Raw genomic sequence first — 24,036 nt, 5'->3', positions numbered from 1 at the left:
AATGTGCCCCATATTATACCAAGATAGCAATTAAAGAAATTATACTTTTTGTTTCTACCATTATGTTAGTTAAAACTAACATGTCCTGAAAATAAAGCAAGCATGTAAACTATGAGTTAAACAGTGAAACTGCAAAGACGTGTAAGAGGCACAAACTGTTGAGCATCTCTCTTAACCAGAAGTTCTACTATCAAAATGAGGATGCTTTCTTAAATGCAGTCACACAAATAATTATGTGCTCCCTGTTTTATAAAATTAAGCCAGTTCTAAAAAAATAAGTTTAATTAAAATGAAAAATAAGATTCACAGCACTAATAACAGACTTCTTATCTAGATAATTCTGAATAGAAAGCAAAAATTCTATGGTTTGATAGATTTGTTTTTAATTATCTAAAAAGCAAATGTATAAATGTATTAAAAAGAATGTTAGGATAATTTCTGGCTCTAGGACCACCAGACAGCCACTTTCACAATGCAGGAAACAGGAGCACATGGGATGAATTTACTCATAGGAGGGTGGATTAAGGGGTGGACATGATCATGCCATGATGCTTGTAAAAAACAGTAACCTGACTAGTGGAACAAGAGGGCCACCATCATTTAAACAGGAATTTCTAATAACAGATGACTCCACTATTAAATACAGGGTCATTCCAATTTTAAAAAGAGAATCAGCCTATATATAGAAGAATCTGTATCAGTTTCATTTGAAAGCCCATTTCTAGAAGTTGAGTGTCTCAAATATATCTTTCAGTTACCTGAGAATTACCTAAGAATATATGGTTTAAAACTTATAATAATCATCAATTACAACTATAAGTATTCCATCATAATAATGAAAATGTGTATGTATGTGTTTTATGTGCGCATGTACATTCTTTTTTTTTTTTCGCATGTACATTCTTAATGCATTTATATTTAAATTGGAAAAGGATCATAAATATTAGGCTCATGAAAGACAATTACACATGGTTGGGTAACAATACCTCTTCAATCAGCTTAGTATTTGATTTTTCTAATGAGTCAACTCTTGAATGGAGACTGCTGACTGTGCTGCTGAAATTAATAAAGAAAAAAACTCACTCAATATCATATAATGGCAAGAAAAACTATGTTATTCTGGATTATGTTGATTGAATTTTTTTAATGTGGAAAATTTCATTCAGTGGTTAACCTGATTTGGCTAGGAAAGTAATAAACACTATGAGAAAATAATCAATATTCCCATTAAAATTCCATTTGATGTTGCTCATTTGTTTGTTTCATCTTAAATGTTCTTCTTATGCTTAATTTATAATATTTAGGAATGGAAATTCCACACAAAGATGACTAATATTGTGGGCCTCCCTGGTGGTGCAAGGGGTTAAGCACCACACTATGAAGTAATCCGCAGCCTCTGCAGCACTAGTTCAATCCCCAGCCAGGCAGGGAGCAATCCACATGGTGAGGCAGACCTCTCCTGTCTCGCCTGCTGCTCCCCTCAGCAGTGTATTTCAGTCAGTCTGCCTGTTCTGTTCCCCATTCTGTCTCTCGTGAATTCTCTCACACCCACATCTCTGGCCTGTACCCCAGCTCTTGTATGCATAAATAAAATCTTCAAAAATAAAAATGACTAATATTGTTAAAAATAAATTTTAAATTATTTTTTAAAAGATGAGCTTCAAATGTCCATTTTATAATTAAGCCTTCAACAGAGCAAATATTCCATGTCTCAAGGGATAGTCAAAAGAAAGTTTGCACCATACACACACTTGTTTTTAGCATTTTTGTTTGAATCGATCAACATGACATCATTTAGACTTTACTGAATCTATTATTCAAGGCATGCTTGATTCTATCATGTCAAACTTTTTCTAATAAAATGCAGTGTGCTATATACATTACTACAAAATCTCTAATAAATATATAACATTTTATAGCACCATTGCTATAAAATAAGTAATGACATTTTAGTTTCACTGGTAAAATAAAAATGTTTTTATACTTACAAAATCTATTTTTTTTTAATATAAAAAGTCTGGGCCTCCCCTGGTGGCACAGTGTTTGAGCGCTGGGCCGCGAAGCTGCCCGCAGCCTCTGCAGTGCCGGTTCGATCCCCAGCCACCAGCAAGGATCCCACATGGCGCGCAGACCTCTCCTGCTGCACCTGCTGATCCACTTAGCAGTGTATTTCATCAGTCTGCCTGTTCTGTTCCCCGCTCTGGCTCTGGTGAATTCTCTCACCCTCCCGCACTTCTGACTGTACCCAGTGCTTGTATAAATAAATAAATAAATAAATAAAATAAAAGGTCCACTGAGGGAAGCAGCAGGCAAGTAAGGAGAGGTCTGCTGTGCCATGTGGGTTGCTCCCTGGCCCGCCGGGGATCGAACTCATGCTGCAGAGGCTGCAGATTGCCTCATAGAGCAGTGCTTAACCCCTTGTGCCACCAGGGAGGCCCCAAAATCTTTTTAAAATATAAAGATTCTTAGGTTAAACTTGATTCTTAGGTTAAACTTGAGTTTTTCAGAAATAGCACCATGGTATATTGATAGTAAGATTTAACAAGTATAGGATCAGGAAATGGAAGGTTAAGACTGGCTTTTCTATTTTCTGTGTCAACTCAAAAGCTATAAAACCTTTCTGAGCTTTGGTTTCTTTACCTATAAAATTAAACAGTAATATTTATCCTGCTTTTCAGATAAGAATCAATAAAATAATAATAAAAGCACTTTGAAAAAAATAAAGTCTCAATTAGTGGTTTTCTTGCATGAGAAATAATAGGTAAATTCTATTTTTTTCTTTACGTTTTCTGTATTTCTAAAATATTCTAAGTGCACAGAACCACTTATTAGAAAACAATAAAACCTTTTAACATATAAAATATACAAAAATAGATCACTAATATTGCTATAACTATTAAATAAAAAAATTTAAAAGACAGAGGGACCTCCCTGGTGGTGTAAGGGGTTAAGACACAACCTATGAAGCAATCCGCAGCCACTGCAGCATGAATTCAATCCAGGGCCAGGGAACTGACCCATATGGCTCAGCAGACCTCTTCTGACTCGCCAACTACTCCCCTCAGCAGTGTATTTCAGTCAATCTGCCTAATTTTAATCTTTTTTTTTTACCCTTTAAATGTGGATCGTAGAATTTTTTTTTACAGATTTAGTTTTATATTTATGCATACAAGAATTGGGGTGTAGGCCAGAGGCACAGTGGGTTAGGATTCACCAGAGACAGAGTGGGGAACAGAACACTGCTGAAGGGAACAGCAGGAGAGACAGGAGAGGTCTACTGTGCCATGTGGGTTAGTTAACTCCCTGGCTGGGGACTGAACTCATATTGAAGTGGCTGGCGATAGCTTGATAGCGCTGAGACTTTAACCCCAGTGCCACCAGAGAGACCCCCTAGAAATTTTAAATTACCTATATGTTCACATTATATTTCTGTTAGAAAGAACTACACTATACTATTTTACATACAGATGTCAGAAATTCTTCACAGAGTATTCACTGATGGCTTCTATGACCGGATCACAATGTAAGGAGAAAACTTCCATCATGGAAGATGACAGTTCACATTTACATATGAGCCCTTTGAAGTAGGAAAAATGAATTTTTGAACCATCAAAATGATATAAACTTCCACCCCATCCAGCCTTTTTTCTCAAGCTTACAGGAATAAGTTTGAAATTTTCATTTTAAAATAGTCTGATGATTCTATTTAAAAATCTGACTCTCATTTTCTCCTGGAAATGAATTATCACCAATAATTCTCTGTATTTTTACTTTCTGTTCACTATCACCTTAACCCCTTCTCAATGATACTTAGAAATAAAAGACAGCGGTAAGCTGACCTGAAGGAGAAAACAAAATTAAAACAGGCATAAGTGTAACAAAGTATCCAAGTACCAATAATACTTACTTCAGTTGTCTGTTTAATTCTTCAACATAATTCTTCTGGTCTAATATGGCAGCAATTTGAACATTCCTAGAGAAAGAACAAAGTAGCTTTATGCTAGTTGGAAAAGTATTTGGGGGCTAAAATTACTATAAAACCATAATGGTAAAACAGTATTATTTTTAAAACAAAACTCAAGAATCTATGTAATCATGTAGCAATAAGTTGTATACTAAATAACTGTAACTTTTGTTAAATTACTAGACTTAACAAGACCATTTGTGTATTTTAAATTAAAGCACAATTAGTTCTTGAAAAAAACGGCATTTTTAAGTTTAAGAAAATAAGGTTTTATCCCTTTTTATCATAAGACACACTTAACTATTCAAAATGGGTCTCAGAAACTATAAGGGTGTAACCAAAAGTTGTACTTCATACTAAAGCCTCCTTCTTCCAAGTGACATTTGCATTGTAAAGCTTGTAAACTGAAGTAAAAACAATGTAGAGGAATAAAGAAAATAAAAATTACACTGAAAATAGATGGATCTCAGACTGATTTATACAGAGCTACATAAAAAAAATCCAGGTGAAATAACTTAAGAAAATCATACCTTTCTTTATTTCCAATATCTTCTTCATTCTTTAAATACATAGAAAAATCAATCACTCCAACCTAAAATAAAGCCATTTTTATTTAAAGGGAAAATATTAGAATTACTTATAACATGCAACTGAATTTCATTCTTATTTCTTCTTTAGTATTTAACAGCACTATTTACAACTTAAAATAATATCTGGGGCCTCCCCTGGTGGGCGCAGCGATTGAGCACCAGGCTGCGAAGCTGCCCATAGCCTCTCAGTGCAGGTTGGATCCCTGGCCACCAGCGAGGGTCCCCCATGGTGCATAGACCTCTCCTGCTGCCCGCTGCTCCCCTCAGCAGTGATTTCATCAGTCTGCCTGTTCTGTTCCCCACTCTGGCTCTGGTGAATTCTCTCACCCTCCCACACTTCTGACTGTACCGAGTGCTTATATAAATAAATAAATAAATAAATAAATAAATAAATAAATAAATAAATAAATCTTTAAAAGAAAAAAATAATATCTGGATCAAAGAGAAACAGTGCAAATAGGAACATTCTGCATTGGGGCACTGGTCACTTGCACTTACTTGTGAGTCTAAATCTTCTCCTTTAACACAAAGATTAGCATCTATCACATTCAGGCCAACCAGCAGCCCAACAATTACTGATCCTTCTTCTTCCATCATTAGTGCATGATATTCATAGAATTCACTGTAAACATTAAAATGAAAAAAGCTTAAATCAAAAATTTCAAAACTAAATTTAAAATTCCTCAGCCCCCGATTATAAGCATGAAACCATATTAAATGAGGTATTTTCAACCAGCCTTTCTATATGTAAGTAACCAAAATTTGAAGACTTAAGGGCCTACACAGAAAGTTTTGACAGAAGAGACTGAAAGCAATAAAAAAGGGAAAGAATTTTGAGGAAAAAAAAGAGGGATCAAAATGAAAAGAGGATCACTGAGGCCTGGAACGTTTCACTCTCAGGACATGATGACAGTTGCTGATCTGATTATACTACTTCTTATTAGTTGAAATTATTTGACTGAATTTTCAAATCTATGGTTTACTAAGACTCTTGGGATAAAGAGTAAGTTGGGGAAATGAATATACAAAATATTTCAAAGCCAAAATTCAAGTCAGTGGGCCTCCCCTAGTGGCACAGTGGTTGAGTGCTAGGTTGCGAGGCTGCCCCCAGCCTCTGCAGCGCCAGTTCAATCCCTGGCCATCGGTGAGGGTCCCACAAAAACAAACAAAAAAAAACAAACAAAAAAAAAAAAAACAAAATTCAAGTCAGTGGCATTTGATATGTATATTGCAAATGTTCTCAATAGATAATCATATGTTAAAGATATTCATGAACCTAACTATCCACTAATTGAATGGATGAAGAAAATGCGCTATATTTTTATAAAGGAATATTATTCATAAATAAAAGAGAATGAAATCATGTCATTTCCAACAACATAAATGGATCTTGGGGACATTATGCTAAATGGAATAAGACAGAGAAAGACAAATTCCATGCTATCTCACTTACACATGGAATCTTTAAAAAAAAAAAAAAGTTTACAGATGCAGACAATACATTGGTGATTGTTAGAGGTAGGGTGATACGTGGGGCAGGGAAATGGATAAAAGGGGTCAAAAGGTACAAATTTCCATTGTAAAATAAGTCATGGGCCTCCCTGGTGGCACAAGGGTTTAAGATACAACCTATGAAGCTGTCCACAGTGGCTGCAGCACGAGTTCAATCCCAGGCCAGCCAGGGAGCAACCCACATTGTGCAGCAGACCTCTCCTGACTCTCCCGCTGCTCCCCTCAGCAGTGTACTTCAGTCAGTCTGCCTCTTCTGTTCCCCACTCTGTCTCTGGTGAATCCTCTCACAAACCCCCCTCCACATCTCTGGCCTGTACCCCAGCTCTTGTATGCATAAATAAATCTTTAATTAATTAATTAAAATAAGTCACAGGGAAATAATGTACAGCATGGCAACAATAGTTAATAACAGAGTACTGCAATTTTGAAAGTTGCTAAGACTAAACCTTAAAAGTTCTTATAAGAAAAAAATTTATGACTATGTTATAGATGTTCAACAAAATATATAAATATTGAATATGTTATATACCTAAAACTAATATAATTACCTAAAAAATATACAAAAAATTTTTCAATAAAAATTTTTTTAAATACACACCAAAAAAATGTCAATTATACCTTGATTAAAAAAATAAAGATACTTATAGATATCAAAATCCTAAAAATGTTTAAATAAGAAAGTTGTGGAGGAATTAAGGACAGTAAAAAAACATAAGACTTGTCAATTTATATTCAGAGAATAGGTTATCGTCTCATGTATTACACAAAAATTTCCATGTATGTTATTTTAATGACTTTAATTAACCTCAGAGTATTACTGAGTAACTACAAGTGCTTAAAGTACAGTTGTTCTCATTTTAACAAACGCAAAAACCAAGATGTACAAACACAGTCACAAATAACACCAAAAATGATTACATTCTCCAAAATATCAGAGAGATACCCTAAGAGAACAAGGACAAATGGAGGGTCTCCCAAGGGCTATTCCCTTCAAGAACTGATAACTATATTTTGTTAATCATCTGGCCTTCAATTTAAAACAATTGTTTAAAAAGTACTCAAAATACAATTGAAGCAGTAGCTTGGACATTGAAGATCAAAAAAGAAACCTTTTGAATTAATGGCCTAAATTCCCACACAAATTTTATCCATAAAATTAACTGTAATTTAGAAAAGGTAAAACTTAGAAATATAAATTTCCCACTTATTAGTTAATAAAAAACATATGGTGTTCATTTTTAAGGCTAGCTACTGATCAATGTTATGTCCCTACCATGACTTTCACTCTCACTTTCCTCCTCTTTAATTTTACGCTATTTGATTGTATGTTATATATTCTTTTGTACTACAACTCCAATCCTTTTTGGAAGACTGGACAGACATGAAACAAAAATAAAAATGAATTTGATTAAATGGTACTAACCTTAAGAGATCCCTTTGAATAATTAAGCAACGCAGGTAATCAGCCATCTTTTTTTGCATAAGAGCTAATCGAAGCCAGGCTCTTGCACGACCCAGAGGGGTCCTGAAAAGCAAAACCAAATTGTCAGAAAATAGCCCCAAAGATTATAAACTACATGTTCTATATATCTCTCTCTTTTTTTAAGGTTTACTTTATTTATTTATGCATGCAAGAGCTGGGGTGTAGGCCGGGGGTGGGGGTTAAAGACAATGCTATCAAGCTATCGCCAGCCACTGCAGCAGAGTTCCATTCCCCTCCCCAGCCAGGGAGCTACCCACGTGGTACAGCAGACCTCTCCTGTCTCACCCACTGCTCCACTCAGCAGTGTATTTCAGTAGATCTGCCTGTTCTGCTCCCCACTCTCTCTGGTGAATCCTCTCACCTCCCCCCTACCACTGCACTTCTGGCTTACACCCCAGTTCTTATATACATAAATAAATCTTTGAAAAAAAAAAGAAAACATTTTTTCACTTTTACTTAGAGTTTGACTTTTAATCCTGTTAAAGTAAAACCAAATCCATATTTCTCTTTTTGAGAGGTGAAATCCCCTTTTTCCTCTGTCATTGTTAAAAATCACTGCAGCAAATGTATCATTAGAAATATCAAGTGGGGAGCCACCCCGGTGGCGCAACAGTTGAGCTCTGGGTTAAAAAGCTGCCCGCAGCCTCTGCAGAGCAGGTTCGATCCCAGGCTGCTCCCCGGCCACTGAAGGAGGGTCCCACATGGCGCGCAGACCTCTCCTGCAGCCCGCTGCTCCCCTTAGCAGTGTACTTCCGTCCTTCTGCCTGCTCTGCTCCCCGCTCTGGTGAATTCTCTCACTTTCCCACGCTTCTGACTGTACCCAGTGCTTGTATAAATAAATAAATAAATAAATCTTAAAAAAAAAAAAAAAGAATAAAAAGAAATATCAAGTGGGAACATCACTTGCTATTTATTTTTTTAAAAGATTGGTTTATTTAGGCATACAAGAACTGGGGTACAGGCCAGAGGTGTGGGGGGTGGGGGGTGAGAAAGGATTCACCAGAGACAGAGTGGGGAGCAGAACAGGCAGATACACTGAAATACACTGCTGAGGGGAGCAGCAGGAGATAGAGGAGAGGTCTGCTGTGCCATGTGGGTACTTCCTGACCAGGGATGGAACTTGTGCTACAGAGGGTGGGGATAGTTTTGTAGTGCTGTGGTTAACCCCTTGCACCACCAGGGAGGCCCTTGCTTGCTATTTAACTCTAAAACTAGGTCTGGGACCTCCCTGGTGGCACAAGGGGTTAAGATACAACCTATGAAGCTGTCTGCAGGCTCTGCAGCAGGAGTTCAATCCCGGGCCAGCCAGGGAGCAACCCAATGGCGCGGCAGACCTCTCCTGTCGTGCCCGCTGCTCCCCTCAGCAGTGTATTTCGTCAGTCTGCCTGTTCTGTTCCCCGCTCTGTCTCTGGTGAATCCTCTCACCCTCCCGTACATCTGGCCTGTACCCCGGTTCTTGTATAAATAAATAAATGAATAAATCTTTTTAAAAAAAGTTGCCTCATTAATAAAAATTAAGATAAACTAAACAGAGCTCTTCCCTCTTAATCATACCCTAAAGTGCATAAGAACTTAGCCTTAATAACACACTATCTTGCAAAACTTTCAACACAGATGCATTACAGATTAGACTATTCGAACTTTTTGTATATTTCATATATATTTGTCTAGTAAAATCGGCAGGTGACACTATAGGTCCCAATTGTCAGAGGAAGAAAAATAATTTGCATAAGACCTATAGCATATAAATGGCTTATCTGAAACTCAAACCTGAAAAACAAAACCTCAAATCTCCTGAGCCTTTGCCATGGATTTATGCTCAATCTTTAACAAATAGTTACTCATTGACCTCTACTGCAAACTAAGTAACATTCAGGAAACAGAGGTGCAAAATTGATACATTCTTTCTTAAAGGAACTTGCAACTTCCTGCAATGCAATATAAAATTTAAGTAGTGATCTAATAAAGAGTGAATAGCCATAAATATAAATGAGTAGCTAATCTGTGTGGAATAAGCTAAGAAAAACTTCAGAAAAAAAATTAAATTTTAGCCAAACCATAAAGAATGAACAGAATTTTACTAGAAGAGAATGGAATGATGCTACTTAATGTTGGGAGAAGAAAATAAACTAGAAGGTGAGGTACTTTTAAGGAATAGTAAATATATCCCTGTGGTTACGGATGAACAAACAATAAAATAACTTACTTAAGACCAGGTAAATCCCGGACACTGGCTCCTATTTCCTCTGCTTCTGGATAGAGTTTCTCTACTAGTTCCAACGGGCCCCAGATAGTTTTATTATAACTCAAAAATGATTTTCTGACTGAAAAAAGAAAATAATACATACAACAGCAATATATAAAATAACTTCCTTTAAAATATTTAGTTTCAACATTTCTTAATATTCAGTGACCTTTCCTCTGTTATCACTACATAGACCTATTAATTAAGATCCTGATATTATTCCTTATGAGAAATATGCAAGCCATTCTTCCACATCAGAAATACACAGGCAAGTAATTAAAGTAAAAAAAAGTGAACTCCCTCTTTACCAGTACAGAAAAAAGAGGCTAGAATCCCTACCAAGTTGATTGTTATCAGTTTATTAAATAAATCAAGGACCAAAAATAGTCATTTTCCTAATATTTTTATTTAATCTTGACTATTTTTATGCTGGGATTTCTTTAGGATTCCTAGGAGTAAAGTTACTTGGGTCAAAGGATATAGGGAACTGGCATTAATGAAGGCCTCTCTGATTTATTAAAAAAAATAGTGGCTGTAACTGTTTGTTTCTCCATATTTTTGTCTACTCTTTTTCAAGCTTATATCTTATTTTTTAGATTATTTACCTTTTATATTAACATTCTCTAAATACTCCTTTTAATATATCAGAAAGTCACCAGTGTGATCTCAAGCCTTGAGTTTTAATTTTCTTTCATGAAAAAAAAAAAAACCACAAAACTTTTTTTTTTAATGGCAGTGATATAGACCTTTATTTCCCTCCAGCTTGCTAAAATGGAATTTGCAAATGATGGCTGAAATAATTCACACACTTTGTAGGTAACTCAATAGATACTGATTGACATTTAATAAAAGGAAAACATCAAAAAAGTCATTTTCCTATCAAACATGAACAATTCTGACTTTCCTTTTCCTTTTATTTTATTCTGAAACTTAAATAACATAAAACCATGACTGGGCCTCCCTGGTGGCGCAGCGGTTGAGCGCTGGGTTGTGAAGATGCCCCCAGCCTCTGCAGTGCCGGTTCAATCCACGGCTGCTCCCCGGCCACCGGTGGAGGGTCCCACATGGCGCGCAGACCTCTCCTGCTGCCCGCTGCTCCCCTCAGCAGTGTACTTTGGTCCTTCTGCCTGCTCTGCTCCCTGCTCTGGCTCTGGTGAATTCTCTCACCCTCCTGCACTTCTGACTGTACCCAGTGCTTGTATAAATAAATAAATAAATAAATCTATTAAAAAAAAAAAAAAAAAAAAAACTATGGCCAGTATATGTTTCTTTCTAAATACTGACCAGATCTCTGCAGATCCAGTGTACCTATCAAATATGTCACCCAAGGAGAACCACTAAGATAGGGTTTCTCATTAGGGGAGAAAATCAATCAGCACAACTTTGTAATGACTAATCATTTACTAAAACCACATTTAGGCAAGTCTCTTTTACTTTTTACACGAACCCCACTTTCATGTGCCATAATCTGACTTCTAGGTCTTCCCAATTTACCCTGTTGTCCAGTATACCAATAAGGAACCCAGAATCTTTTGCTATATAACAGACACTCCAGTATACAACCCTTACTTACACAGCCCTCTACATAGATGTTGTTCATATGAACTAGAGACCAAAACTGCCAACAACTGTTACTATAAGTAGTTACTAATATAATTAAGTTATTTGCAATGTATATTAGGTAACCAAATATAATACAAACATTTCTGGTAGCAATAACTCAATATGAACTATGCAGAAGAATAAAATATCTATTATCATCATTTTCAAGGACTGCTCCAATATCTACAACAACCCAATCCAGAAGACAATTTTTCTAGATCTCTTTCCATGCACTAAGGAGGTTTATATTTCAACAATGAAGTATTTGATCAATAGGGCTCAAACTCTTAAGAGTTCATATCAGAATAAGATTTTATATCAGAACCACCAAGTTTAAATTTGAAAAAAATAACTATAATCATCCTAGAACATAGAAACCAGTTCAAAATATGTTGAAAAAAATTTAAAAATTAAATATGCTATTTATAAAACTAACATTTTTCTGAAGGATACACCAGAAAACATAAAGCAGTAGCATATTTTCTCCCCAAACCAAACTACCCAGTATTTTTAAATGAAAGTAATATGGCTTCAAAAAATATCACATTTTCAAGGATGCTTAAGATGAAGGGGGAGATTCTAAAGTTAATTTTTTAAAATCTCATGATACCTTTAAGACCGTGTTTCAGACAATGTTCCATAACAACAAAGAACTGCTGCAAGGGGGGATAGTCCGAATCCAAAGTGCGGCCAAAGCTTAGAGCAGATTCAATGAGTCCTTTGATACTCAGTTTAGCCATGTTTAACAAGTTTGCTCTCTCTACAGCGGTGGGATCTTTTGTAGCTGAAAGCAGAAGAAAGGAGTCCAACATCATTTGCCTAACATGACAGTGGAAAAATATACACTCTTTCCTTTCCTTATAAAACCAACAGTGGTTTATTTTTCCTTCAGCAACAAGTCAGTCTTCCTAAGTAACCCCTAATTAACTTCTCTTTATGTTTCTCACATACACCACACACATACCATAGAACACTACCATGCCCACTCCAGCCAAAGTTGATGAATTATTCTCAAGATCCTGAAAATTGACCATTCTCTGTTATTTATCTTACTTTTGTAGTACCTCTTCAGGAAGAATGACGAGTTTATTAATGACTTTCTGTGGAGATAATTTTGGGGTAACAGGTATGTTTAAGGGTCTTGAGCAAAAGAGGGGTAGCAGGAAAGTTCCAAGAATGAATTCAAGGCAAAAAAAAAAAATGTTCAAAATAAATTGGCAATAAAAGATAGTTAAAATTCTAAGATTTCAGTGTCTCCTATAACAGACCCAAAGGTAAATAAAAATACCCTGATAAACAAGGGGCTACAGGAAGACCTTCAATTCTTTCACTCACTTTAACCCTCTTTCTATCTTGTTTTCCATTGCAGTGGGTTCTATATTGCTTGACTCCTTTATTTGCCCAGAGGAAATAAAGAGGAACCAGTTTCACATAAAAGTGCCCTGCCCCTCCGCACAGCTGACGAGGTTGAATATCAAGTTAATGAATGCATTTTCAAAAGAACTCATTGTTACCTGATATTTTCAATTCACAGAAATATTTTCTTTCCCATAATTTTACTGTGTTGGAACCCCAGAAGACTCCCCATACTCCCATCAATGTAGTGAATGGCAGCAATATTTTCAGCAAACACAGATGACAACATTAAATGCATAAAAATAAAACACTTAGTACACATTTCCTAATCGCTGACCAATGACTGCCCTGTCCAGCTAAACCAAACGTCCGTTTTTCCTTCTCTGAACAAAAATCTAGGGTCCCCAATGATCTAGTATTCTAGTTCTGAGCTCAGAAAGCTAGGTATGGAGCTTGACACTGAATCCTAAGCAACTTAAAACGCAGCCACAACTGCTATGAATACACTGGCTGGTGAAAAATAGCCAGACGCGACATTTCTTCAAATCTGCATGGTGATGTGACTGACTCCCTCTCGGTTGTTTTTTTTCCGGGGGCGAAACCACTTGATGTTTCATAACGTGACAATTTTCATTTTTCTGAACACAGAGCCCATCACGATCCATAACCTGCGATGCGACAACCAGACAAAGGGCTCCTTTGCGGTGGCTGCGAGGCGGGACCCGGCTGGTCCCCGCGGCGTCCTCGCAGAGGACCGTCCGCGCCCCGGCCGCGCCCCACCCCGACTCCAGGCCGTGCCCTGCCGGTCGCGGCCCCCAAATCCCGCCACAGGCCCGCCCCCGCATCATGCCCGGGGCTAGACCCCTTCCCGGCCTCCCTCCCAACCTAGAGGGGTTACCCAGAGGGCTCGGGGCGCCCCCAGGACCCCCGCGAAGGGCTCACCCGGAGTCGGACGCGGCATGTCTGTCCGTCTCCTGCTCTCGGCGTCAGTCACCAATGTCAAACCCTGAGCCGCCTCTTCCCTCCGCCACCCCCAAACCTGAAAAGTCATCACCCGTCCCCGAGCGCTCCCCGACTCGGCGGCAGAACTCAGGCCCGCCCTGCCCTCGCTCGCGCGAAGCCGTCGAACCTCGAAGCCTCGGCCCCCGGGCCCCAGAACCCGCGCGGACGCCGCCGGGGGGGAGGGACCGCCGCGCGTTGCCATAGCGACCCCGGGCGCCAGGGCGTCCCCGGCTGCCCCCGCCAGCCCCAGGCCGGGTCGCGGCCCCCGTTCCGACCCGGCGACCTCAGCGCTCCCCACCGCCGGCCTCCGCGTCAGGCTGCGGCCTTCAGTCAGAAAGGCGGGCCCGGCGTGCGCCCTCGACCCACTCCCCTTACCCATGGCGGCGGCGACGCGGTCTCGGGCGGGGGCTCCCTGAGCCCCGCCAGCAACTCCCTTCAGGCGCGCGGCGGTCGCCACGACGCCTGCGACCCGGCCCGCCGCGGCCCACAGCGCTCCCGGCGGCGGGAGGACGCCCGCGCGGTCCCGCGGCGCGGCGGGTGGGGCGGGGGATCGCGGAGACGCCAGCCCGCAGCAGAGAAAACCCGCCCTCGCCGGTCTCCAGGCGGCCGCTGGGGCCGGAAGGAGAAGGAACGGGAGGAGAGCTGGGGGCTGGAGGGCTTGAGGGCCGGCCCCTGGCCCACCACAGGCTCCTCACCCTGGGGGGCTTCGCCTGAAAGCTGAGGCTGCGTTCAGAGGGCGTGCGAGCCACCCGCAGCCCACCTTCAGGGTGCGAATGGGTTTCATCTGATGGCTGACCGCTTCCCTTTCATCTTCACAAAGTCGTAAAGGGGGCAAGGAATTTAGAAAATCCGAAACAATGAACACTGGAGGCAGAAATGTGCTGAAACTATTTTAAACAGCCCAAACCACGAGGCTAAAGCCAGGAAATAATTGGTTCTAGAAACACACACACACAACAAACAAAAACAATGAAGAGTGGCCTTTCTAATCACAGGGGAAGAGGTAGACAAGAACAGAGTTTTCTCATTTCAAAGGAAAAAGAACCTCATGGTCAAGTAACAGGTTTAAGTTATATCGATTTGGAATGAGGGAGCCTTTATCTAGTTGGATCAGCAGATGCCAACACAGTGAGCAAGAAACAGATGGAGCTATTTCATCAAAACTGAACGATGTTTTTTCTCTTCATCACTTTGATCAGTGCCGTTGTGCTTCTTGACTTCTTTTGGTTTTGAATTTTTATTGTGAGATAATCATGCATGATAAAAATGTATAAGAATTGACAGTTTAAAGAATCACGGCATGAATACCTGGTGACCACCGCCAGATCAAGCGAGCACTTAACAGTTCCCCTAGGGGTGAACACTATTCTGATGAGAATCGTTTCATTGCTTTGCTGTGTATTACACCCACACAAGTATGTGCCCCTCAACAATGTAGGTTTCCTATTTGCCTGCTTATAGAACGTTCACAGGTGGCATAACACATAGCGCTAAGTTATTTCCAAGGCCTACATACATCCCAGTGTGTGTTCAAAATCTCATTTGATTAAGAATACACTTATTGGGAAATCAGGTATGGCTTTCATTAAATTTACTAGATAATGCCAAGGTGTTTTTTAAACTTATAATAATCCTATCAGCCATGTTGTTTTTCTGTTGCTTGTGTCCATTATAGTGCCTGGAATTGTTAGAATTTTGTTTTTTACCAATCTTGTAGATAACTTGATTGTATGGTGAGTTTATTTTGAATTTATCTTGTTATAGGACGGGGAGAGGGGCAGCCCAAACCCCGCAAACCTATTCTAAATGGGTTCGGCCATCCACCGCATCAACACAAAACACATGAGACTAATGGGAAGAATCTTTAATAAAACTAGGAAACAATACAGGTAAGGCAAAGAGTCTAGTTTCTAAATGAAGCACCCAAAGTTACCCGTCCCCTCGTGGGTAAAAGTCCATCCATATGGGATCGGCCCAGAACAAGGCCCCAAAGCCTGCTATAAGTCTAAAGCATCTTCCAGTGGGGACCCACAGAAAAGGGTCACAAACAACCGGACAAGCCCGGAAGGAAAAGAGCAAAATCAACAAGATAAAAGCTGCCATGGTCACCTCCCACAGGTCTCACCTACATCTGTGTCACCCAGTCCACGACCAAAAGACAAGCGCAGTTTCTTTACTTGTCTCTAGGCTCCATGCGCCTCCTCCAGGTCTCCTGGCTCCATCCTGCTTCCTTCCTTAGTCTCTTCTGCAGCTTCTCCTCTTCCTGCTCAGCTCCACCCTCCCTTGGGTGGGGCAGGGAACCTGGAACTTCCCCCTTTCCTGGGGACCACCCTGTTACAATCTCATTGCTGATGACATTGAGTCATCATGCTTACTTCTTGGAGTTCCTCTTTTGCAAAAAACCCATTGAAGTCATTAGCCTATTTTCCTGTTATCTATTTCTTATTGGTTTGTGTGTACTAGTTTGGCTTATATGCGTTACCAAGATCTGGTTAATATTTTCTTCCTTTATGGAAACCTTTTTATAAGTTCCTTTCTTGCAGTTAAATTTATGATTCACTTTTAGTGTCTTAAATTCTCCTTACCCCCAAGGTCTGTTATTGCACCCTGATTTGATTTCAGTGAATGACATGAGATAGGGCCATTATCCTTTCACCAATGGTCTTACATGCCCCTTCTAGTATTTTTTTTTTTTGAACAATTATTCCTGCAGGGCCTCCCTGGTGGTGCAGGGGTTAAACACAGTGCTATCAAGCTACTGCCAGCCACCCACTGCACCTCTGGTTTACACCCCAGTTCTTGTATGCATAAATAAATAAATCTTTAAAAAAAATTATTCCTGGAAGATTTTTATTTATTTTTATGTAAAAGAACTGGGGTATAGGCCAAATGTGGGGGGTGGGAAGGGCACAGGTGTGAAAGGTTTCATCAGAGACAGAGTGGGGAGCAGAACAGTTCCATTTACTGAAATACACTGCTAACGGGCAGCAGGAGAAACAGGAGAGGTCTGCTGCAGTGGGTTAGCTCACTCCCAGAAACTGAAATTATCTAGATTTTTCACTGCTATATTACTTTATGATATCCAGTGAATATTTAAACTCTATTGCAGGCCTCCTTCCAGTTTTTCCTGTGACCAAGTTCACTGTGAGTCCTCCTTTGTAAATGTCAACACTCTCATTTCATCCTTAGCACATGATCAATATTTCACCTGTCCCTACTGGAAAAAATGTTGGTTAACACTGAACTTAATTATTAAATAGTAATAATTAACACAGTAAGATCTAGCAGGAGAAAACACTTTAATAAAAACTTCAAGTAAACAAAAAAGAAACCACCTGAGGTAGAATTAACAAATTTAACATATTTAACATTCATTTCAAAAAACTTTGCAAGAAATTAAGGATTTCTCCTAGAAAATGGATACACCAAATCATTCACTACATACCTGTCACCATATATATATAATTAGGCATTCTGAAGTAAATTTTTATGAAACATCATTGTATAAAAAGAGAAAATTGAGTAATGCCCCAAAACAAAGGGGCATATGAACATAAAAATAAAGGTGAAAAATACGAATATCCTTTTCTATTTATCATCAATTCAGCAAGGTTTCTTTCCAAATGAAAATTTTGTATCAAAATCTACGATGCTGAAACACCAAACACTGAAAATAAAAAATGGAAGAAATAAAAAATTACTTCAAGACAATTTATAAATAATAACTTAAAAGACTAGATTTAATGGGAAAATACATATAATACCAGAAAACAAAAGTCAGGAAAAACCCTGACAAAAAGAACAATCACCACAAGGTTGTGTTTCTTAAATGAAAAATTATTTTTTTACCCTATCCTTCAAATAACAAAATATGATAAAATAATCTATAAAGTCAAATTAGTCCTGAAATCTTAAAAGTCTAAATCTCAGATTCAAAAGTTAATCCATTTTAAAGTTGGTAAAAATTTATCAAACTCTTTTTAGGTCACAAAAAAACATTTATATCACATATATATTTAAGCTTTTCAGTTTTGTGTACATGTTCACTGAAATAACAGTGTTAAATTTTATACAGTGATAGAACTTTATACTTAACAAGATTACACACACACACAAAAAAAGAGGCTTCCCCAAAGGAGAATAGCAGTTTGCTGTGGACACTTCATTTCATGCCCTTAGTTATAGTCACAGTCTGCCCAGGCACTGATTTCATAGCATATCCAAAGGACAAATGGTAGGCAACTGTTAGAAAAGATCCCCACGCTAGGCTGAAAAAGGCACAAAAGACCTTTATCTTCTTTGAGAATCACCCAATATGTAACAAAGACTTTCATGTTCTCTTGATGGAAGATCAATGATGTAAAATAAATTAAGGAAGATATATTTAACACAAAATGGCATTCCATAGAAACATTTATGACATTATCATTTAATGTCTTGTAATTTGGTTTACTGAACTGCTAAAACATAGATTTTTATGGCATTCTATGGATAATTACGTACTTACCCTAAGAGGTTTATATATTTTAGCCTAAGACCTTCATATCGTTTTCTTAAAAGATGAGCTATTTAAAAAATAATCTATTACATAATAAGAAATTATGAATTTTAAAAATATAATGCTTTATCCTGGATAAAGATTTTTTAAAAAAGATGGTTAATATTGGGTGAGAGGAATCAGAATGGATGACTAGTTTCCTAAGTATGTTTTAGGAAGCATGTGCCCTATTCCTAGGAGAACAGATTAAGTCCCTTTCTCACTTCACAAAGTCTCCTTCCCCACCACTATCACTATTTCATTTTTTTCTTAAAAATTACTTACTTTTGGGCCTCCCTGGTGGCGCAAGGTGTTAAGATACAACCTATGAAGCTATCCGCAGGAACTGCAGAACAAGCTTGATCCCCGGCCAGGGAGCTACCCACATGGTGCAGCAGACCTCTCCTGACTCACCTGCTGCTCCCCTCAGCAGTGTATTTCAATCAATCTGCCTGTTCAGTTCCCTGTTCTGTCTCTGGTGAATCCTCTCACCCCCCCCACCCTCTGGCCTGTACCCCAGATCTTATAAGCATAAATAAATCTTAAAAAAAAAAAAAAAACTACTGTGAATTGTTTACATTTTTTCCTTTGTAGACTCAGCTCTTTGAAATATGCACACAAAAAACACAAAACCCTGAATTTTAATTTACACAAGTACATAAATAAAACACAATAGCACAGGGGCCTCTCTGGTGGAGCAGCGGTTGAGCGCTGAGTTGCGAAGCTGCCCGCAGCCTCTGCAGCACCGGTTCGATCCCCGGCTGCTCCCCGGCCACCAGAGGAGGGTCCCACATGGCGCGCAGACCTCTCCTGCCGCCCGCTGCTCCCCTCAGCAGTGTACTTCAGTCCTTCTGCCTGCTCTGCTCCCCGCTCTGGCTCTGGTGAATTCTCTCACCCTCCCCCGCTTCTGACTGTACCTAATGCTTGTATAAATAAATAAATAAATAAATCTTAAAAAAACAAAACAAAACAAAAAAACACAATAGCACAATCAAATGTGACCTTATACAAAACAAAAAGGATATTAATTTTTCTGAGTTTAGATGACAAAGAAGCTTCCCCAAAGGAGGATAGCGGTTTAATGTGGGCACACATCCCAGGAGAATCAGTTTATGTTTGGCTCTGGTTATAGCAACATTAAGACGTCGCCAATCTTTCAAGAGTTCACCAATCTGTAAGAAATGTAATTTTTAATTATTTGAGTTTCCTTATTTATGAGTTTCTTCTGACAAAAAAACATGGATGGTTTGTCTTGAACTGTTTTCCTTTAAAAACATAGCTCACACTATAACACACAGATTCATAGGCCCCATCCAGACCTATATTCATTCAGACACAGAATCAGAATCTCCAGGTGTAAGCCTTACAATCTGTGTCTAACAAGATTCCCAAAAAATTTTTGGGAATACGCAAATTTTTATAAAAACATTTATATACATACTTATATAGATGTATTTACATACATCTATACACATACATATACATGGTACAGCTCAGTGGTTATCAAAGGTTAACTTGCACTAGAACCACCTGTAGGTCTGAAGGGCTTGCTAAATCACTGGTAGCAGAGGACCACTTCTAGTATTTCTAGTGTCTGGATGGGAAATAAGAATTTTTCACACATTTTCCTCGACAAAGTTTATCCTACTGGTAAAAGATCACATTTTGAGAAATAGTTTAGCTTAATCTATGAGTCAGAGAAATTTGAGCTAAAATTTACTGAATTTATTTCCTTAATAACGTAGATTATGTCAAAGTAGGCTTCCTTTATGTAGATAAAAATATCTCAACTTTGTTACATGGACAAACAAAAAAGACTATATAAAGGGCTTACAATAGTATACAGGAGAGAATTAAAAATACGTTATTGTTCAATACTGACTGTTCTTTTCTAGTCAGTGAAAAACTGCTAGTATTTTATTTTTCAACAAACTGATTAGAAAGAAAATACATAAATTATTAGCAGAGATATTAAAAATACATAAATTGCAAAAAAATCTTCATTAATACATTTAACATTTTACAACATTAGAAAAGCTTGTCCACAATGCCAACTTCAAATATTTTATCCTGGGTTTGAAATCCTAGCCATAATTTAAAAATATTAAATACATATAAAGAATTAGAACTATCTGTACTCATTGTTGCATCATGTTTAACAGTAATAAAAACCTGAAATAGTAAGACTGAAGAGTAAACTATACCATAACATTTATATATAATGGAAAACTATACAAGAGTTAAAACAGAATGGACTCTTTTTGTGTACTGACACGGAAAGATTTCCAAGTTATTAAGTGAAAGAGGCAAAGTCTATAAGGTATATATATATTTTTGGGTATACAAATTATCTTTTACATGGAAAGGGGGAAAATATGAATACAAATTTGTATTTGCTAGTAAAGTAACTCTAGAAGGTTACCAAAAAACTAAAACTGTGATTATATCTGAGAGTAAGAAACTGAGTAGAAGAGGGACAGGGTAGAAGGGGGACTTATTACTAAATATATTTTTAGTACCATATGAATATACTACACAGTGAAGAAAAATAAATCAAAAAGTAAAAATGCCCCCCCCAAAAAAACCCAAAAACACCAAGCATGAATTATCTGTAACTTTGAAAGTATAGTTAAAGAAATTTTTATGCTTAAAATGCCACAGACACAAGAGCCACGAGGTAGAAGCAACCCAAATGTCCCCTGACAGATGAATGGATTGACAAAATGTGGCCTGTGCACACACACAAACTGGAATGCTATTCAGTCATTAAGTAAAGAAATTCTAACACAAGCTACAAAATAAATGAACTTTGAAGACATATGCTAAGTGAAATTAGCCAGTCACAAAAGTATAAAATATTGTACAATTCCACTTTATGAAGTACCCAGAAAAATCAAATTTATATACACTGAAAGTAAAAGTATGGTCAGGAGTTGGTATAAGAGGGGGAAAGGGAGTTGTTATTCTTGGATACAGAGTTTCAGTTTTGCAAAGTTCAAGTACTGAAGATCTGCTGCACACCTTTGTGAATATACTTAACACTATTGAACTGGACACTTAACAATGGTTAAGATGGTACATTTTATGTTATGTGTTTTTGCCATAATTTAAAAGCAATACAGAGGGGGAAATGCCCCAAACAGATAGGCAGAAAATATAATTAACTCACAGTTTCATCTTTATTACTTCTAACAAAAGACACCAATATGATACTTTTGTCTCTTCCTTGGTATTTGTCTACTGTATTAACTTCAATCATCCCAGTAGAAGAATGTGGTAATAAATCACTGATGATCTTTAACTGCTGTCTGTATGGTGCAATTATACCAATATCAGAAGGATTACATCCAGCCTAAACAGGAAAGGACACAATTTAAAGTGAAAAGTAGTGACTTGTTATTTAAGTTTACTAAATTTATTAAATCAAATGTTTACAAAATAAACCAGGTTGATGTTTACAATAGGTGATCCTATTCTAGGAACTAAATACAGTTATTGAATGTGTTCTAAATCTCTGTCCATATTTCCTGAGATGAAATAATTCCTTCATTAGGTTCATAGCAGTATAATGGTTTACATGTGCCTAAAACAGTGCACACACACAGAAACAGTACAAAGAAATAGATTTCATTCTCTGCTATTCCTTCCTATGACGCTTTTAATCCCAATCACTGTACTGCCACAATAAAGATTATCTGATGTGACAAAAAATACATCCTACAGGAAAATCCAAAATGCCATTATAAAAACTATGTCTCAGATAACTTTTCTCAAAATATAAAAAAATCAGGCTCCAGGCCTCTTAATAAACAAGTGTTAATGCCATAGGTTAACTTTAAGTTCCTTCCTTATATTCTAACACTCTATTATTCTGTACCTTACTTTTAACTAGCCCTCAAAATTTACAAAATTTACAAAATATAAGTTACCTTAATAAAAATGGACGTCAGGAAAACTATGAGTTTGGCTTCTGTTAGATTGCTCACACCACCTTTTTCAACTTGTTCTGGTGCTGGAACCTAAATAGGTAACATACATCTTGTTTGTAAACCAATCTCTAAAGTTAAGAATACTGTCAGTGCATAGGTATTCCTAGAGACTGTACTACTAGCTATGGAGACAGATGAAAAACATCTTCATCTTAAAAGACAAAGACAAAAGGATGAGCAAAAATGAATAATAGTAGTCACTGTCAGAAAGCCACCCAGGGAGAACCCTTGGAAAACCCTTCTTCAAGCAAGCCAACCACACATGGGGCTTCACATACTTTATTTTGTTATTCCCATTTTATAGCAGACAAAGTTCAGAAAAAATAAGAAACTTGCACCAGGCTCCAGATTAAGTCATGGTACTAGGGTTCAAATTTAGATCTAACATCTGTGCTTTCCATTTTTTTTTCCTCTTTCCACTTTTTTATTGCCTTTCATACAAATTATAGAGTAGATGGAGTCATCTGGTAAAACTATCCAAGGACTATTTTTGCTCCTTCATCATCCCTATGTAACCCGGATTATTTGGAATCCTCACGCTCAGAAAAAGCAAATCTGAGTAACAAAAGTAAAGGTTCTGGTTGATCGTTGTGAAGTAAATGTAAATTATAACAAATAAATTGGGGTTAATAGCAGTCACTGGTGAGGTGAGTTTATCTGAATAAATTTCCCAGAGCCTCTCTGTCCTTAGGTGTTAGTTTTTGGTTTTGAAATGCTAAGAGCAATATGCACGAGAATGAAAATTCCATCATGGTACACTGGTGAGGTCCTATTTTTAACAACCAGCTGACCCCACTCATCTTAATAACAAAAGACAAAATTGTTTTAGAATAATATAGACACAAACTGGTCACTCTACTTTGAACTATGTTAGACTTCTAAATCAATGCTGAAAAGCACTAGATAAAACAAATTGTAAAAGCAAAACAAACTGTAGGTCTATAGGATCGAAATTTCACTTTTAGTTTCTAGAAATAAGAATCAAGTCATTTAAAGTTCTTGAGAGATTTCTCTTCAATGACAGGTGTGTAAATATGTCTTTATGTGCTTAGGTGGAGGCAGGAAGTATATGAGAATCTCTGTACTTTCAGCTTAATTTTTCTGTGAGCCTGAAACTGCAGTAGAAAATAGAATCTATTTCTTTATCAAGATCTTTAAAAGTCATCAATTTATCTTCTGTCCATTTGTAAACCTAGCCCTTTTCTAGTATCAATGCCAATTTCTTTTCTGGGAAATGTAATTATACTCTCGATTTCCCTTTCTAGTGTACCTTCTATAAAAATCACTTTTCACATCTACCAGCCCTCAGAATATACCTCCTCCCAACAATACTGAGTCTACAGAAAGATAAGATTCTTTTGTGTTCAAGTAAATGAAGTACAGGAGCTTTAAGTGATAAGCTCCCTAATGAAGCATCCATTATTGAAAACAGGAATTTAAATAGGAGGACAAAAGAAGAAAAACTAAGGATCAAAAAACTGTTTTACCTTGCTGGTGTTAAGAAAACAAACAGGATTGTTTGGTTCAAATACTCCAATCAGCCAAGGATTTTCTGAATAATCAGCATAAAATTCCAGTTCTAGTTTCACATCTTTAAACTTAGGTAGGTTTATCACTGCATTGGCCACTTTGTCTGATCCACATTCCATCTTTCCCTCATATGTCAACTTATTACTTAAGGACATAATTTTACTAAGAGAATTACAAAAATTAATTTTAGTTTCGGCAGATGAAAACAAACATGAAAATCACTCAC

The 24,036-nt window shown here is 37.7% G+C and overlaps 2 protein-coding genes across 10 annotated transcripts in view; both read right to left on the bottom strand.

The window, feature by feature from the left end:
* RUFY2 (RUN and FYVE domain containing 2) overlaps positions 1-14,543 on the bottom strand; it is a 34,636-nt gene extending 20,093 nt beyond the window's left edge. For 3 of the 8 annotated variants that reach the window (XM_054690039.1, XM_054690041.1, XM_037497622.2), the window contains exons 1-7: positions 12,007-12,928; positions 9,756-9,873; positions 7,490-7,591; positions 5,053-5,176; positions 4,495-4,556; positions 3,908-3,973; positions 987-1,056 (exon numbers count right to left, since the gene is read on the bottom strand). In XM_054690039.1, coding sequence (XP_054546014.1) covers positions 987-1,056; positions 3,908-3,973; positions 4,495-4,556; positions 5,053-5,176; positions 7,490-7,591; positions 9,756-9,873; positions 12,007-12,211 — 747 coding nt within the window. In that variant the 5' untranslated portion in view covers positions 12,212-12,928. Of the gene's footprint in view, positions 1-986; positions 1,057-3,907; positions 3,974-4,494; positions 4,557-5,052; positions 5,177-7,489; positions 7,592-9,755; positions 9,874-12,006; positions 12,929-13,694; positions 13,804-14,129; positions 14,212-14,449; positions 14,478-14,514 lie in introns of those variants that run through there. The other 5 variants (XM_037497621.2, XM_037497623.2, XM_037497620.2 and 2 more) reach the window with 5 other exon arrangements.
* A 2,478-nt stretch (positions 14,544-17,021) lies between these two features.
* Positions 17,022-24,036, bottom strand: part of DNA2 (DNA replication helicase/nuclease 2) — a 30,161-nt gene continuing 23,146 nt past the window's right edge. For both annotated transcript variants that reach the window (XM_037496365.2, XM_037496367.2), the window contains exons 17-21: positions 23,768-23,972; positions 22,221-22,310; positions 21,461-21,643; positions 19,317-19,463; positions 17,022-18,113 (exon numbers count right to left, since the gene is read on the bottom strand). In XM_037496365.2, the coding sequence (XP_037352262.1) occupies positions 18,045-18,113; positions 19,317-19,463; positions 21,461-21,643; positions 22,221-22,310; positions 23,768-23,972 (694 nt within the window). In that variant the 3' untranslated portion in view covers positions 17,022-18,044. The remainder of the gene's footprint in view (positions 18,114-19,316; positions 19,464-21,460; positions 21,644-22,220; positions 22,311-23,767; positions 23,973-24,036) is intronic.

This window comes from Talpa occidentalis, unplaced genomic scaffold, assembly GCF_014898055.3.
Source record: "Talpa occidentalis isolate TD23 unplaced genomic scaffold, MPIMG_talOcc4v2.1 talOcc4.8, whole genome shotgun sequence".
Classification (NCBI taxonomy): Eukaryota; Metazoa; Chordata; class Mammalia; order Eulipotyphla; family Talpidae; genus Talpa; species Talpa occidentalis.
This window is presented reverse-complemented; position numbering and strand designations above follow the sequence as displayed.